This window comes from Lepidochelys olivacea (genome assembly GCF_965140295.1).
Source record: "Lepidochelys olivacea isolate rLepOli2 genome assembly, chromosome: 4".
Classification (NCBI taxonomy): domain Eukaryota; kingdom Metazoa; phylum Chordata; order Testudines; family Cheloniidae; genus Lepidochelys; species Lepidochelys olivacea.
In genome coordinates this window covers 46,511,098-46,527,568 of record NC_140414.1, presented here as the reverse complement: position 1 = coordinate 46,527,568, position 16,471 = coordinate 46,511,098, and the positions used below count along the sequence as shown (strand labels likewise).

General features: G+C 40.9%; 1 protein-coding gene across 1 annotated transcript in view; it reads left to right on the top strand.

The window, feature by feature from the left end:
- The window catches only part of TRPC3 (transient receptor potential cation channel subfamily C member 3), a 62,531-nt gene that overhangs the window by 23,945 nt on the left and 22,115 nt on the right, over window positions 1-16,471 (top strand). The window contains exons 3-4 of the mRNA XM_084627489.1: window positions 309-494; window positions 10,699-10,863. Of these exons, the coding sequence (XP_084483615.1) occupies window positions 309-494; window positions 10,699-10,863 (351 nt within the window). The remainder of the gene's footprint in view (window positions 1-308; window positions 495-10,698; window positions 10,864-16,471) is intronic.

Genomic DNA, 16,471 nt, shown 5'->3' with positions numbered 1-16,471 from the left:
ACTTTCATTTTGATTCAGGATTCTTCTTCACTGGTCCTAAACCTTTGTGTAGTATTGTAGTGCACTGTTAAACAGTTGCCACCTCAGAGGTGGTCTGTTGCCTTTTAGTAGAGAGTGAAGTGATTGTAATATATAATATAGTATTATATAAATTTGTAAAATACTTAAAGATTCACAGTATGTAAAGTGCAATATAAGTATGACACTATTAAACTTTCATTAATTTGTCCATGTTTCCTTACTGTCAACTACTAAGCATACCCATCCTGTGAGTCAAGGGCTATTATTTTTTAACTCTTCCTTTTCAGAATGACTATCGCAAGCTGTCTATGCAATGCAAGGACTTCGTGGTTGGTGTCCTTGATCTCTGCCGAGACTCTGAAGAGGTAGAAGCCATTCTAAACGGGGATTTGGATGCTGAGCCAGTTGAAACACAGAGGCACAGAGCTTCACTGAGTCGTGTCAAACTAGCCATTAAGTATGAAGTAAAAAAGGTAACTGTGTAACCAGCTGTTTCAGACAATGTTGTATGTGAATGCATTGTACCATATTCTGCATGTATTAATGGACTGACCATAAATTGTCTTAAGACAAAATATGTGGGCCAGATTCGCAGCAGGTGTAAATTAATACACACAAAAACCCTCCAATTGAGCTATGTCAGCGCATACCAGCTGAGAAGTTGGCCCTGTATTTTTAATTACAGAAATAGCATGTGCCAAAAAGATGACATATTTACACAAATTACAGTGGGTGAAATCCTGGTCTCATGCAAGTCAATGGCCGTGAAGATTTCAATGGGGCCAGCATTTCACTCCGTTAATGTAGCTATGTGCATGAGTCTTCTTACCAATCACTGAGATAGCATTTTAATCAAAAGTGAAGGCTATAGCCACAACAGGATTTCTATCATTAAAGGGCTATTTTGTTAGTGTTTTTTTAAAATGTTATTTACTTGGTACTTGCAGTATTGGAATTGATCAAATAAATTATATCATAACCTGCCTTTATTTCACTGCTCTGAAAGAGAACAGATTTCAATTGTTACTCTGTTTCTTTATCATATTTTTGAAAGCGTCTTATTAGCACCAAACAGCTCATCTGCAAATGTGTTGCTGTTACTCAAGCAGCCCTGTAGAGAAAATTTCTGTCTGACTGATAGTGTCTTCTGTTTAAATAAATCAGAGTGAGTTCAATACCGGAAACAGGCACTTCAGTTTTATTGCTAGTTAATCAATTAGTTTATTCATATGTTTTTGTAAATACCCAAAGCACAGTATATCTACAGTAGATACCAATGACAAAGATTTTTTTTTGCCAGAAAAATACTTGTTTATTCTGTGAAATGAATATTTTTACAGCCAGAAATACAGCTCTGTAGAATGTAACTGATTAGTTAAATGTTTATCAGTTCATTGTATACAGTGTAGTTGTAGCTGTGTCAGTCCCAGGATATTAGAGAGACAAGGTGGGTGGGATAATCTCTTATTGGACCAACTTCTGTTGGTGAGAGATGCTTCTGAACTCTTAAAAGAGCTCTGTGTGGCTTGAAAGCTTGTCCTCTCTCACCAATAGAAGTTGGTCTAGTAAGAGATTACCTCACCCACCTGGTTTTATCAATTCATTATTATGTAAATAAATATTTCCATGTATAGTTATCTTGTTCTTTTTCCAAGCTCCCACTAGGCCAACACAGACAACAGTTAATATGGTGTTCTAGCAGCACGTGCAGAAGAAATATAATGACACCTATATTTTATTTATTATATGACTTATGCTGATGGTTGTGTACAGAAGCAGGATAAAATTACCATTACAAAAATACTGCTATTTTCACAATGTTATGGCTTCCCATTTAATTTTTTTTTTTAAATCCCTAACAGGGTGAAATGCATGAGTAACCATCATATAGTTTTGTAAAAGTGAAGGAAGCTGCTCACCACAGGTGTCCTCTTCTGGTTGGGCACAGGTGTAGCAAGACTACTTCTTCTCTGGCACCGCCCCTGGTGACAGCCACTCCAACCCTCTGCCTAGGTCATACCTCTCTGTCCCCCCCTTTTGCAGTTATATAAAGAGTCCTAATGGGGTAGCCCTGTTGGCTAGGTGATAGGCCTTAAGGATCTTCCCTTGCCCAGATTCTCCCCCCGTTAGGGGTAGGGTTTATGCCTTCTGCCTTCCTGGTGGTAGGGGAACCTGGGCCTACCCTTTCTAAGTCCTGTGCCCAAAAGAGCTATCCTACTGCCACCCTGGATCACTTTCTTACCAGTCCCCTCTTTCCCAACAGGTGAAGTAATAAACAGTAAATAACTGACATCAAAGGTAAAGTCTCAGATCTTCTGAGTGTTGCAAGTCTCTCCCTTATGGCTCTGGTATAGTCTCTGCAACCAGAGCCTCAGGCAACAGGACCTCTCTCACTGCTCCTTCCCAAGAGCTCAGAGTGTAGTCAGTTCCCTTCACTGTCTGCTCCTCTACTAAGCCAGCCTGTTCCCCTTTTGAGCTCCTCGTCCAGCTGTGTGCGCTTTGCAGGTAGGGTGAGCACCTGGGGCCAGAGCAGCTACTTAATCCCTTTTTTTCCAGGCTGGTGTTTGCACAACCTGTCATACTTCAAAATTGGGGAAAACCAAGATAATTCTTGGCAAACTTCACAATACTTGACACAGGTTTAATGATGGGAACAGGAACCTCTCTCTCTAGATCAGTGGTTCAAAGCTAGCCAATATGAACATGGTCTAAAAGCCTAGAAGAGATTGGTAGAGACTGAAAGTTCTTTACCATCTGCTGTCTTTTCAATGCTTTGTTAAATGAGCTGTCTTTGTAGTCAAGTCCCAGTAGACAAGCATCTTCAATGCAAAAATCACCATCACTATGGTATTTTTCTTGGCATTCTCAGCAGAGAGAGAAAGAAGTTTGCTCAGTCTCAATGTCCATTCAGTCTCCTCACATCCAGTTGAGGAGCACTTTAATAGGGTGGCATGGAGTGCATGTTTCTGGTGTACACACTGTACCTGTTCTGTAGATAAATTAAAGTTTTTAGGTCCTAATCTTGGGCCATTCCATTGGCACAACATGGCCCAGTGAATTGGTGACCATGGTGACCCCAGGGAATCTGTGCTGGTTATGGAGATCCTCAGGTGGGGTAAAGTCACTGTAGTTATGCCTATGCCACTCCCAACAGCTGGCCAGGACAGAGAGAATGACAAGGAGAAAGAGGGCATGGCCAGGGAATCTCCACCCTGGGGTGGGGGTAGGGGGGGCCTTGGTGCTGTAATAGCCTTTTGGGGCCATTGGTAGCTGGTGAAAGTTGTAACAGCTGTCAAATTGCAGAGCAGATTTCGGTTGGGGGGGCTGCAAAGGGTACCTTTACCCTCATACCCACAACTTTGTGTTAAGCACTTCTTGGCTTCACACAAGGAAGTGGGGTAACATTTTGAACACATAAGTGAGGCACTCCTGAAAATTTCACCCATAGTCCTTAGCATTCCATATTTCTGTCTGGACTTCTGAGTTCATCTACAAAAGATAAGTGTGTACTTCTGCAAGACAAAAGTACAGCCAAGCATTGCTAGGACTGCAGGTCCATGTGATAATTAATGAGAAAAAAGCCCCATTTAAAAAAAAAAAAGTTAAAAGCTAATGTCCTCAGAAGTGCATCATGGGGCAAATGCAGCTCATAACTCTGACTATCTAACAGAGCTCCTACACTTAATATCCTATGCACTACATTAAAAAAAAATGTAGCCCTGCTCCAGAAACAGGGTATGATTTTGAGGCTAATGATCAAGACGAAACTGCAGCCTCTCGAATAGCATATGTCCAAGGGAAGTAAAAGCCAGGAGAAACTTTTTAGTACAACGAGACTGACTCACCATGCTAAGGAGTTGCTGCAATGCTGCTTGTCCTTTCTTATTGTGTGCTAGCTATCTCTGCATTTAAGCTGCAAACAATCGCAAAGAAGTTGCTCTCAATAAGCCAAATCCTGCAGTTCTTATTCAGGCAAGACCCACTACAGGAATGTTCAACTGAAATCAATGGGAGTTTGGCCAGAGTAACACTGAAGGATTTGATCGTAAGGTGTAACTTCTAATAGATAATGGAGAAGATTCAGATTTATGTTCATATTCCCCCCTGTGTTTTCTTCCTTTTTAGATTTCAGCCAAAATTTCAAAACATGCTAAGGCCTGTTCCTTTTAGAGACTGTGACATTGCATGACTCACTACTGCAGCACCTCCTGCTGGCTGTCCAGGGAATTAGCACTGCATCTGGTGGTGTCTTGCCCACTGTCACCTCTGTTCCTGGATCACTCCCAGGACCACAGTATCCTCTTCAGTGACACTGCACTCTGGCTGTGCCACACTCCATGGTCCCACCCTTCCAGGGGGACCCACAGTCACTGTCCAGCCACTCCACTCAGTGGCAAACTGCAGTCCACAGTCTAGTCACTTCCTTCAGTGGCTCCAGCTCCCTCTTTGCCCTTGCGTCACAGCCTCAGTCTGCAGATCCCTGCAGCCTGTCAGGAGCTGCCTTTAGCTCCCTGGGTCTCTGGCTGCAGCACTGCTCTGCCCAGGGTGCTTGCTGCCCTCCACCTGCAAGGCAGCCAGTCATTCTCCTCCCTTCTCAAGCTCCAGGGAGCAACTCACTCTGCTCTGGTCTACAGCCTGTCTTATATGGGCCAGCCCAGCCCTGATTGGCTGCTCCTATAAGCCCTTCTGTGATTGGCTGTCTCCTGCGCAGCCTCCCTCAGGTAGCTTTTAACCCCTTTTCTGCCAGTGTGGGGCAGATACCCCATCACAGGGACTTAATACAATTCATGAGAATGTTAAAATTGAATGATGTAATTCTATAATTACATCTACTCATAAAGAAAAATAGACGAATTACAACTTGCATTGTTACCTGAATTTTCATAGTCAGTAAACTAAATGCAAACTGAATAGTAAAATGTGGTTCTCTGTTAATATCGACAAGATGTTAAAGTAAAAAACAGCTATATAAAATTGGCTTATCAGATCTGGCCTCTGTGCCTATTCAGAGTTCAACGGGAGTTGGATTGGGCCCTAAAATAGATAAATGTAATGAAAGATGAGGCGGGATCTGGGTCTGAGAAATGAGATAGCAGAAATGCAGAAGGAACCAGTGGAGGGGGTGATGTGGTTGGAAGAGAGTTTGAGATGTAGCATGCTGAAGAGATTGTAGGGGAAAGCTGAGAAGATGGAAGCCAAAGAAGAGATTGCAGTGGTGAGGTTAGAAACAACCAAAGCATGAATTAAAATTTTGGTAGTGGATCCAGTGGGTTTCAGAGCTGTTATAGGAGAAGTGACAAGATTTGGTGAGGGATTCTTATCTTCAAGGTGCTCTATGATCTGGGCCCAGGATGTTTAAAAGACCACCTAAAATGCTAGGATGAAGACTGTGGTCAACAAATATGCTCCTCTGGCACAACAAAGCCTTCTCCAGTAAGAGTTGTCTGTGTGGGAGCCAGAGCTTTATTTGGAGGTTCCTCTGCCCCGAGACTGTGGAATGAACTCCCCCAAGATCTAAAAACCATCACAAACCTCACCACTCTCCACTTCAAGTGCAAGGCACATTTCTTTGACCTTGCCTTCTCTAACATAAATAAGTAGCATCATGTATATTTATAACAAAACCAAAATTATCTAAAATCCTACCTGAACAAGACACTCCACTGTACATGCTTCCCCCAGGAGAGGATAAGAGAACAAACAACAAATGACAGATGTGTAGTCATGTTGCTTAATGCACTACTGAAAAGTGGTTAGACACTGTGGTGATGAACATGGTTTAAAAACCTACATAAAATAGAATAAAGGGGAGATAATGCAGTTGTCAATGGTTAAATTCACCTCTAATCTCCTCTTGACAGCCCTTTCATCTGCTTCCTGAAGTGAACTTGCATAACCGTTAACAGTGCTCTCTTCCCCACTTGGTCCTTTCTTTTGTCTGTGAAGAAATAGATAATATGGGCAGTTTTCCTCTTACTGTCAAATCAAAATGCTGCGAGACCATTAGCAACAAGCCTACTGGGTGGCTAAACTTGGCTGTGGATGTGTATTAGAAGCATATTAGAGCTGGGGGACTTCACTCTCCAGGACCAGGACCTCTGTACCTCCCTAGCTTAATAACTATTTGAGTAGAGGGGCTGTTTCTTCCCAGTCCCCCAGATATTTGGGGTGGGGCAGATATTACTTCCCCTTTCTCCAAGATTTTTTAGGGCTGTCTTAAATACAGTTTTGGAACTAGAAGTAACCTGTTGACTTCAGTCTCTCTTTGCTGCTCAAGGTGAACCTGCTGCTTCCTGCTGGGTGCCCCTGCTTCTGGATCTGCACTCTGCTGGTGAACAATGGCTCGATCAGTGCAAAGAGTGGGGCTTATTCTTGCAAAAGGAAAGAGCACAAGAAAACTAGAACTCAAAACAAGCTAAATTACAAATAAAATAATATTTGTGTGTTTATTTTTTCAAAATGGGCCAGGTTGCTAATTAACTCAGGATGACCCTCACTTTTCTAAATGGTGACGGTTAGTTAAGAGTCCACATGTACATTAAGCTCTTAATGACTTTTAGCTTATGATCTGCCATTCCACTGTAAGCAGAAAATGCTTTAATATGTGATTTAGTTGGCTCATGAGTCACATACCAGCATATTTAGAGAATTTTCTTTCTAGCAAAGTGGATTAAAAGGTGAAGATTACTTCCCTGTTTAAAGCCACTGCATCAAATTAACATTTTTCTCCCTCAGAGATTAGCGATTTCCTTGTCTTCATTACCTGCGTCTTGATTTAATTTTTGTTCAGAAGTCTGCCCTATTTTACTATAAGCATTTTAAATGATATTTGACATTAAGTGGAAGTTAGCTTGCAAGAGAGTTGGCAAGCAACAATGAATGGTACCTTATGATCTCAACAGAGAACAAAGAACAGTAAAGTGGATGTACAGTGCTTACATTATATTTATTTAGTTTGAGGAACTCAGTTCAAACTGCAAAATGCAGTTTGAACCAATCTGTCTGAGCTACATAGAGAATTAGCTAGCGTTCATACAGGAGTCCTGTATGGTGTTATCAGAACAATTTTAAAAAATTGTGAAGACTCCTATAATTTTCTAATTTAGTGGCAAGTTATCACAGATTGGCAGGATCTGTGCTATGCCCCAGCTTTTGCACAGTCTTTTGGAGGAACCCCTTTAGTGTGCCTGACTCCCCAGGGAGTCTTACTCTTCTTTCAGGATAGGCCATACAGCCTCACCACCTCCAGTAGCTCTGCCCAGTGAGTCCAACTGAGAGAGACTCCTGAGAGAGATTTGTACACTCTTCGGGGACTAGTGCACCCCAGCCAGTATTCTAGTGACATCCAACAACATTTTCAAAACAGGATTTATTAGTGAAGTGGAACACAGCATAGGAAGTCCTTAGGTTAGCATAGAGAAATGAAGGTTAAAGCATAGTCCATTTTGGTCAAGCCACAACTCACCAGCCAATCTGTAGTGAACTCCATTTTCAGGCTCTGTCTCTCAGACTTCCTCTTTAATCAGTCCCCATTGCGAGAGAACTCAAGTTTCTTCCAGTGCCCACACTTATCCCTCTCCCCCCCACCTCACACATCCCAGTCCCTTCTTTTCAAGATGGGGGTCTCTGCTCAGCTTCCCTCTTGAGAGTGTCACTCCAGGAGTCATTGGAGCTTGCATTGTCTCTTTAGACCCCTTATTGATCTGAGATGGTTTTGGCCAGTTTCTTAATGACTATATTCATTGCACCCAGACAGGGAGTTAACCTGTGTCTCTTAGTCCGCCCTGAGATCAAACTTAATCATTTTCTCCCAACTGGGTAGCAATGTAAAGTATGGGGGAAACTGAAATATTTTAAAATACTCTCACTTTGTTACACAAGTATTGGCCAATTTGACTACTTTATAAATATTACAGAGTAAGCATACTTTGCTCTTGTATAGTACTTCTTATCTTTAAAGTGGATGACAAACATTAATTTAATTGTCACAACACCATGTGAGACAGTCTGTCTCAGATAAATGCTATTTATTATCTTCATTTTACAAAGGGAGAAACTGAGGTTAAAAGTCAGACTTGCCCTGAACTAGAAAAGGAATCAGTGTTAGAGCAATGAGGATGCTCTTACTTTTGTGCTCACCCTGCTTAGTCTTGTGCACAACTTCACACCACTCTCTCACTATGTGGTGGTCTTACTGTACATCTTCACAATAATATAAAATACAAAGTCAAGGTTTAAAAAATAGGGCTAAACAAACTCACTTTTAAACAAAATCAAAACAAAACTGATTTTAATAGACTAAAGTTTAAAAGTTATCAAAACAAATGCAAGTGTCTTTCTTTTACAGTACATTTTCTATTTCTTGTATCAGTGTTTATTTGTAATAAATATTGAAATGGAATTAAGTACAATACTCCACTCAGAGTTAGTCACAGCTTGTCTTAATGTAGAATTAACTTTTGGTGAATAACCTTCTCTATGTATATGTGAATCTTTCACTGATGCTAATGAAAGTAATGTGTGCGTGCACCTACTTGTTGCAGGTAAATATAATGTACCTGAAAGAAGAAAGATCCCTGTACATTAACAGGAGATAGATTCCATAGGATGTCTCAGTTTTGGATCTAAAGCTTTCATGTATTATTTCCATTAAACTTTCAGACAGCCAGAAAAAAAGGCTGTGGAAACTACAAGACAGTAAACCTTGCATGAATGATAGCATCTGACAAGCAACCCAGTGCTGATGTTGTATTTATTAATAACAATGATCATTATTAGCTAACTGGGAGAAGCAAGTTCCTACACTCAACTTGATAGCATTTCTCTGTCTGTCTGTTTCTGTCGTTAGCACACTGATCGCTTCACTTGTATGCTGTACATCTTTGCCTTACCTTTTGTCTAGTTTTTGCCTTTTTACATTCTAAAGCGTAAAGGTGGAATTTTCAAAAGCACTTAGAAATGGCATGGGAGTTTTACTATTCATCTCAATGAGAGTGAGGCCAGCACAGAAGGATTTGCAAATCCCATCCCAAATGTACACATTTGAGTCTCTGGAAGTTAGGCATGTAAGCTCATTATTCAGGCACCTAAATAAGTGGCCTGATTTTAAAGATTTAGAGTTAATGGGAGCGGTGTATACTCAGCACCTCTGAAAATCAGGCCACTCTTATTTAAATGCTTAAATGTGGATTTAGGTGCATAACTTTAAGCACTTAAGTTTAAAAATATTGACCTGAGATCTTTTATGGCAGGGACCATGTCTCCTTATGTGTTTGTTCAATATGTAACACTAAGGTGTCCCAATTCTGATTGGGGTTTGTGAGCACTACTGCAATCTAAATGAACAAATACAAATAATGTGCACTGGTCACCAAAAATAAAAGAAAGCTCCCATATGAGAGATTTGTTCAAAATCAGATGATCTACTGTAACTAACAAGAACAAATTTTAGTATTTTTAGTTAAAACATACACCTCTCAGATCTCATTTGAGCCTCTGTAAGGTGTTGTTATGATGTTAACAGCTCAGTTAAACTAGTACATTAATAAATAAATGTAATTATAGCATAAAACTGCATAGTGGTAACAATCTCTATATTCAAGAACCTTTCAAGTTTTAAAATAATACAAGAGAAAGCATCATTTTTGGAAGACCATCAAACTACGCCATTTAATAGTATCTTTCAGCTAAGATATTGTTGAGGTCATGAATTTCTGTAAGAACAGAGGAAACATGACAATAGATTGTGATATCTATTTTAAATATTTAGAATAATTGATAACAAAGCATGTAATACAGTAAACTGAGAGTTCTGGTAGCATCATAGACCAGGAGAGTGGATTTTCAACAGATTCCCAAAATGGAATTTCCTCATATTACATCGTGGCAATTTTTGTTTGTTTTCCACAGAATTCCATTCCATTGGGATGTTTTGTTAGAAATGTTCTGTGATTGCTTTCCATATGGTCAAGAAGTCAGATGAGTAGTGGTACAATGCCTTGTTGAGACTAATATAACGATACAGTGCCACTACAATACACATTACAATATAGCTTCTGCTGCTCAGTAGGAATGTTCCAAACCTTATATTATAATCTTTCTTCTTTATATTTCTTCTTTTAAACTTAAAATGGGATAGTTGGTGAAAGAGGTGCTTAATGCTTTCAAAAAGTAATTAGGTTTTCAAAAAGAAATTAGATTCTTTGTGTGTGGGAGTGGCAGGGGGCAGGGTTACAGGTGAGTTAGTTTCAGATATGAAAGTTCTGGGATCCATAGAAACACTTCATATAGATTGGAACAATTTTGGTCTGCTAGGGTTGAGCAATTTGTGAAAATGCATGAGAGCACTCAGCTCCTGAAGGAGCTAGCCCATAATCTGTAGAGCCAAACTTGGTTTTAGATGTGAGGCTTCTGTTAAATTTAATGAGCGCTGCCCACTTGTGCATCCAAATGCAGAATTTGGCTCATTAATTCACATCAGCACTTCAGTTTCTATTCCTTCTCTTTTTTGTTTATTTATAAATTAACCAAAATGTTAGGAAAGGACAAAAACAACATGCTTTTAAAGATCTAAATTAATACTTGTTATTTATTTATTTGCTGATCCTGCATGTAATGTTTATATAATTCTTATTATAAATCGTATTGAACCTTGATTTTCTTTCTTTTTATCGACAGTTTGTGGCCCATCCAAACTGTCAGCAACAGCTGTTGACTATCTGGTATGAAAATCTGTCAGGATTACGGGAACAGACCATTGCTATCAAGTGTCTCGTTGTGCTGGTTGTTGCATTGGGCCTTCCACTTCTTGCCATTGGTTACTGGATTGCACCATGTAGCAGGGTACAGATATTTTATAAATTACATATTAAACACCTTGTGCTGGTCTAGATGTTCCTTTTCAGTTACTGTCATCTGAAACGTAATCTTCCACTCCTAGTTTTGTATCACCAGAATTTTAACTGATTATTCAGATTTTTTAGAAATCTCAGTCTTGAACCAAATTCTGTTATTTTAAAGAGGGGATAAGACTGATCAAGTATGAGGAGGAAATGTTATTCTATGTGCACGTAAATTGTATTTAAGCACTAAGATGTGTAATAAGCTCCATGATATTTATGTTTGTTTTAATATTTATGGGTCAGATTCTCTCCTTGATACCAGCTATGCACTTGTACAAGTACAATGTACTTTTTGCTAATGACCACTTCCTACAGTGGCCCAAAAAGCTCTATATCAGTTCCTCTCAGTTGGCATCTTAGGGATCTGATTCTGCTCTTGTATAATTCAATAGCAAAACTCCTATTGACTTCAGCGGTACAGGACTGAGCTCTAAATGACATACTTGCTGTTGCTAAACTGTTAGGTCAGATTGTTTATAAAGGTGAACTGCAAAGCAAAACTTAACGAAGGACAGTTTTCTAACCACAATTTGAGGGCATTCAGACAAGAACAACATTTTTAACAAATCATTTCACATTTATATTTTCCCTTGGTGAAATCATCTGATGTTTCTAGGTTCACTGATGTTGTTATAACACAAATACCAGCAGTCTCACTGAAATCCATTCATTCCATGATATGTGTGATGTCAACCAAATGATGCATTCTGATATATCTTCAGTAAACCAGGAAGAACAAAAGAGGATTTTCACAGAGAGAAGTTTTTTTAAAAGTTTACTTAGAACTTACTTCTGTGCTGAATGTCTTCCTGGCCCTACCCCACAAGCTCATTCAGAGGGGGTATCCAGCACAGAAATCTGTGTTCCACTTGAGTTTATATTTTGCTTTGCAGTTCACCTTTAAGAGGTGATAAGAGTCTGCACACTCCATACATTTTTAAAAGGAATCTGATGTTTTCTTTCCCTGGTCATTTGTTTATTTTAAAGATTAATCTTTATGAAATAGCATAATTGTTACTCAGATTATCTTCTGAAATGTCACTTTCCTTGACGAGCTCTTGTAAAGGTACCCATTATAGCTGCATGGTAGACTGATGTCATGTAAACTCATGATCAGGTGTTTTTTTAATGTCTGATATGGAAAAAATGACATTTCTCCATGAGCTTTAATTCCCACTGCCAGACACACTTGGCTCTTTTTGAATGCTCATGTGAAATCAAAATATTGGAAGTACAGATCAACTGCTCAATACTGTGATTTAAAAATGCTTTATAAAGGTCAGGTAAACAGGGGCTATTAAAGTCCTTTGTATAACTAGTGAATGTCAATATAGTGCATACTTTACTGCTCAGCTCACTGAATCTGACCCCTGACTTCAGGTCCAGGAAAACCCTGAGATAGGGAAACTACTTTAGACTCCTCACTCACTAAATTCACTGGCTTTCGTGTGAAAGGATATTGCTGTTAATGCAGAACTTCGGATGAGGTTTTAAAATCTCACATAATATTTTGTCTCATGTCATAATTAATACCGTTCTTTGCTCTATACTATTCAACATTTTTATCAATGACCCAGAAGAAAACATAAAATCATCACTGATCAAGTCTGCAAATGACAAACTTGTGGTAAATAATGAAGTGGTAAATAATGAAGAAAGGTCACTGATATAGAGTGATTTGTATCACTTGGTAACCTAGGTGTAAGGACAAATGCATTTTAATGTGGTTAAATTCAAGTGCTTATATACGAATGCACAAAGCCTTGGAAACAAGCAGGGAGAACTGGAGGTCCTGGTGATGTCAGGGAATTATGACGTGATTGGAATAACAGAGACTTGGTGGGATAACTCACATGACTGGAGTACTGTCATGGATGGTTATAAACTGTTCAGGAAGGACAGGCAGGGCAGAAAAGGTGGTGGAGTAGCACTGTATGTAAGGGAGCAGTATGATTGCTCAGAGCTCCGGTATGAAACTGCAGAAAAACCTGAGTGTCTCTGGATTAAGTTTAGAAGTGTGAGCAACAAGAGTGATGTAGTGGTGGGAGTCTGCTATAGACCACTGGACCAGGGGGATGAGGTGGATGAGGCTTTCTTCCGGCAGCTCACAGAAGCTACTAGATCGCACGCCCTGGTTCTCATGGGTGACTTTAATTTTCCTGATATCTGCTGGGAGAGCAATACAGCGGTGCATAGACAATCCAGGAAGTTTTTGGAAAGCATAGGAGACAATTTCCTGGTGCAAGTGCTAGAGGAGCCAACTAGGGGGGGAGCTTTTCTTGACCTGCTACTCACGAACCGGGAAGAATTAGTAGGGGAAGCAAAAGTGGATGGGAATCTGGGAGGCAGTGACCATGAGTTGGTTGAGTTCAGGATCCTGACACAGGGAAGAAAGGTAAGCAGCAGGATATGGACCCTGGACTTCAGGAAAGCAGACTTCAACTCCGTCAGGGAACGGATGGGTAGGATCCCCTGGGGGACTAACATGAAGGGGAAAGGAGTCCAGGAGAGCTGGCTGTATTTCAAGGAATCCCTGTTGAGGTTACAGGGACAAACCATCCCGATGTGTGGAAAGAATAGTAAATATGGCAGGCGACCAGCTTGGCTTAACGGTGAAATCCTAGCAGATCTTAAACATAAAAAAGAAGCTTACAAGAAGTGGAAGGTTGGACATATGACCAGGGAAGAGTATAAAAATATTGCTCGGGCATGTAGGAATGAAATCAGGAGGGCCAAATCGCACCTGGAGCTGCAGCTAGCGAGAGATGTCAAGAGTAACAAGAAGGGTTTCTTCAGGTATGTTGGCAACAAGAAGAAAGCCAAGGAAAGTGTGGGCCCCTTAATGAATGAGGGAGGCAACCTAGCGACAGAGGATGTGGAAAAAGCTAATGTACTCAATGCTTTTTTTGCCTCTGTCTTCACTAACAAGGTCAGCTCCCAGACTGCTGCGCTGGGCATCAGAACATGGGGAATAGATGGCCAGCCCTCTGTGGAGAAAGAGGTGGTTAGGGACTATTTAGAAAAGCTGGACGTGCACAAGTCCATGGGGCCGAACGAGTTGCATCCGAGAGTGCTAAAGGAATTGGCGGCTGTGATTGCAGAGCCATTGGCCATTATCTTTGAAAACTCGTGGCGAACGGGGGAAGTCCCAGATGACTGGAAAAAGGCTAATGTAGTGCCAATCTTTAAAAAAGGGAAGAAGGAGGATCCTGGGAACTACAGGCCAGTCAGCCTCACCTCAGTCCCCGGAAAAATCATGGAGCAGGTCCTCAAAGAATCAATCCTGAAGCACTTACATGAGAGGAAAGTGATCAGGAACAGTCAGCATGGATTCACCAAGGGAAGGTCATGCCTGACTAATCTAATCGCCTTCTATGATGAGATTACTGGTTCTGTGGATGAAGGGAAAGCAGTGGATGTATTGTTTCTTGATTGTATTCTTGTCAGCAAGTTAAAGAAGTATGAGCTGGATGAATGCACTATAAGGTGGGTAGAAAGTTGGCTAGATTGTCGGGCTCAACGGGTAGTGATCAATGGCTCCATGTCTAGTTGGCAGCCGGTGTCAAGTGGAGTGCCCCAGGGGTCGGTCCTGGGGCCGGTTTTGTTCAATATCTTCATAAATGATCTGGAGGATGGTGTGGATTGAACTCTCAGCAAATTTGCGGATGATACTAAACTGGGAGGAGTGGTAGATACGCTGGAGGGGAGGGATAGGATACAGAGGGACCTAGACAAATTGGAGGTTTGGGCCAAAAGAAATCTGATGAGGTTCAATAAGGATAAGTGCAGGGTCCTGCACTTAGGACAGAAGAACCCAGTGCACAGCTACACACTAGGGACCGAATGGCTAGGCAGCAGTTCTGTGGAAAAGGACCTAGGGGTGACAGTAGACGAGAAGCTGGATATGAGTCAGCAGTGTGCCCTTGTTGCCAAGAAGGCCAATGGCATTTTGGGATGTATAAGTAGGGGCATAGCGAGCAGATCGAGGGACGTGATCGTCCCCCTCTATTCGACATTGGTGAGACCTCATCTGGAGTACTGTGTCCAGTTTTGGGCCCCACACTACAAGAAGGATGTGGATAAATTGGAGAGAGTCCAGCAAAGGGCAACAAAAATGATGAGGGGTCTGGGACACATGACTTATGAGGAGAGGCTGAGGGAACTGGGATTGTTTAGTCTGCAGAAGAGAAGAATGAGGGGGGATTTGATAGCTGCTTTCAACTACCTGAGAGATGGTTCCAGAGAGGATGGTTCTAGACTATTCTCAGTGGTAGGACAGGACAAGGAGTAATGGTCTCAAGTTGCAGTGGGGGAGGTTTAGGTTGGATATTAGGAAAAACTTTTTCACTAGGAAGGTGATGAAACACTGGAATGCGTTACCTAGGGAGGTGGTAGAATCTCCTTCCTTAGAAGTTTTTAAGGTCAGGCTTGACAAAGCCCTGGCTGGGATGATTTAATTGGGGATTGGTCCTGCTTTGAGCAGGGGGTTGGACTAGATGACCTCCTGAGGTCCCTTCCAACCCTGATATTCTATGATTCTATGATCCTATGAAATGTAAATATATACATTTGGGAACAAAGACTGTAGGTCATACTTACAGGATGTGGAACTCTATTCTAGGAAGCAATGACTGAAAAGGATTTGAGGATTCTGGTGAATACTCCACTGAACATGAGCTCCCAGTACAACGGTGTGGCCAAAAAAGTTAATGTGATCCTTGAATGCATAAACGGGAATCTCAAGTAGGAGTAGACAGGTTATTTTTTCTCTGTATTTGGCACTGGTGTGATTGCTGCTGGAATACTGTGTCCGGTTCTGGTGTCCGCAGTTCAGGAATGTTATTGATAAATTGGAGAGGGTTCAGAGAAGAGCCACAAGAGAATCATTAAAGGATTAGAAAACATGCCTTACAGTGGCAGACTCGAGGAGCTCAATCTGTTTATCTTAAGAAAAAGAAGGTTGAGGGGGGACTTGATTACAGTCTATATGACCTATATGAGGAACAAATATTTGATAATGGATTATTTAATCTATCAGAGAAGGGTAAAACACAATCCAGTGGCTGGAAGTTGAAGTCAAAGTCAGGCTGGAAATAAGGTGTAAATTTTTAACAGTGAGGGTAATTAACCATTGGAACAATTTACCAAGGATCATGGTAGATTCTCCATCACTGCAATTTTAAAATTTTAAAATTAAGATTAGATGTTTTTCTAAAATCTATGCTCTAGGAATTATTTTGCAGAGTTTTGTGGCCTGTGTTATACAAGGGGTTAGAGCAAATGATCACAATGGTCCTTTCTGGCCTTGGAATCTCTGAATACAACTGATATGTTTAAACTAACCTAGTATTACTCCCTTGCTATATTTGGGGAGCCAGATAATTCCTGCACCTTTGAGAGACTGTGCAGGAGTTGAGACAAGAAGTTCTGACCACCACTAACCTTGCAATATCTCATGAGAGGACAGGGGTAACAGTAGTCCTTATCTGCAGGGGTCTTCAGAGACTGCTCTGTGTATATATCCCAAAGGGTGCTATTCACTTCAAAAG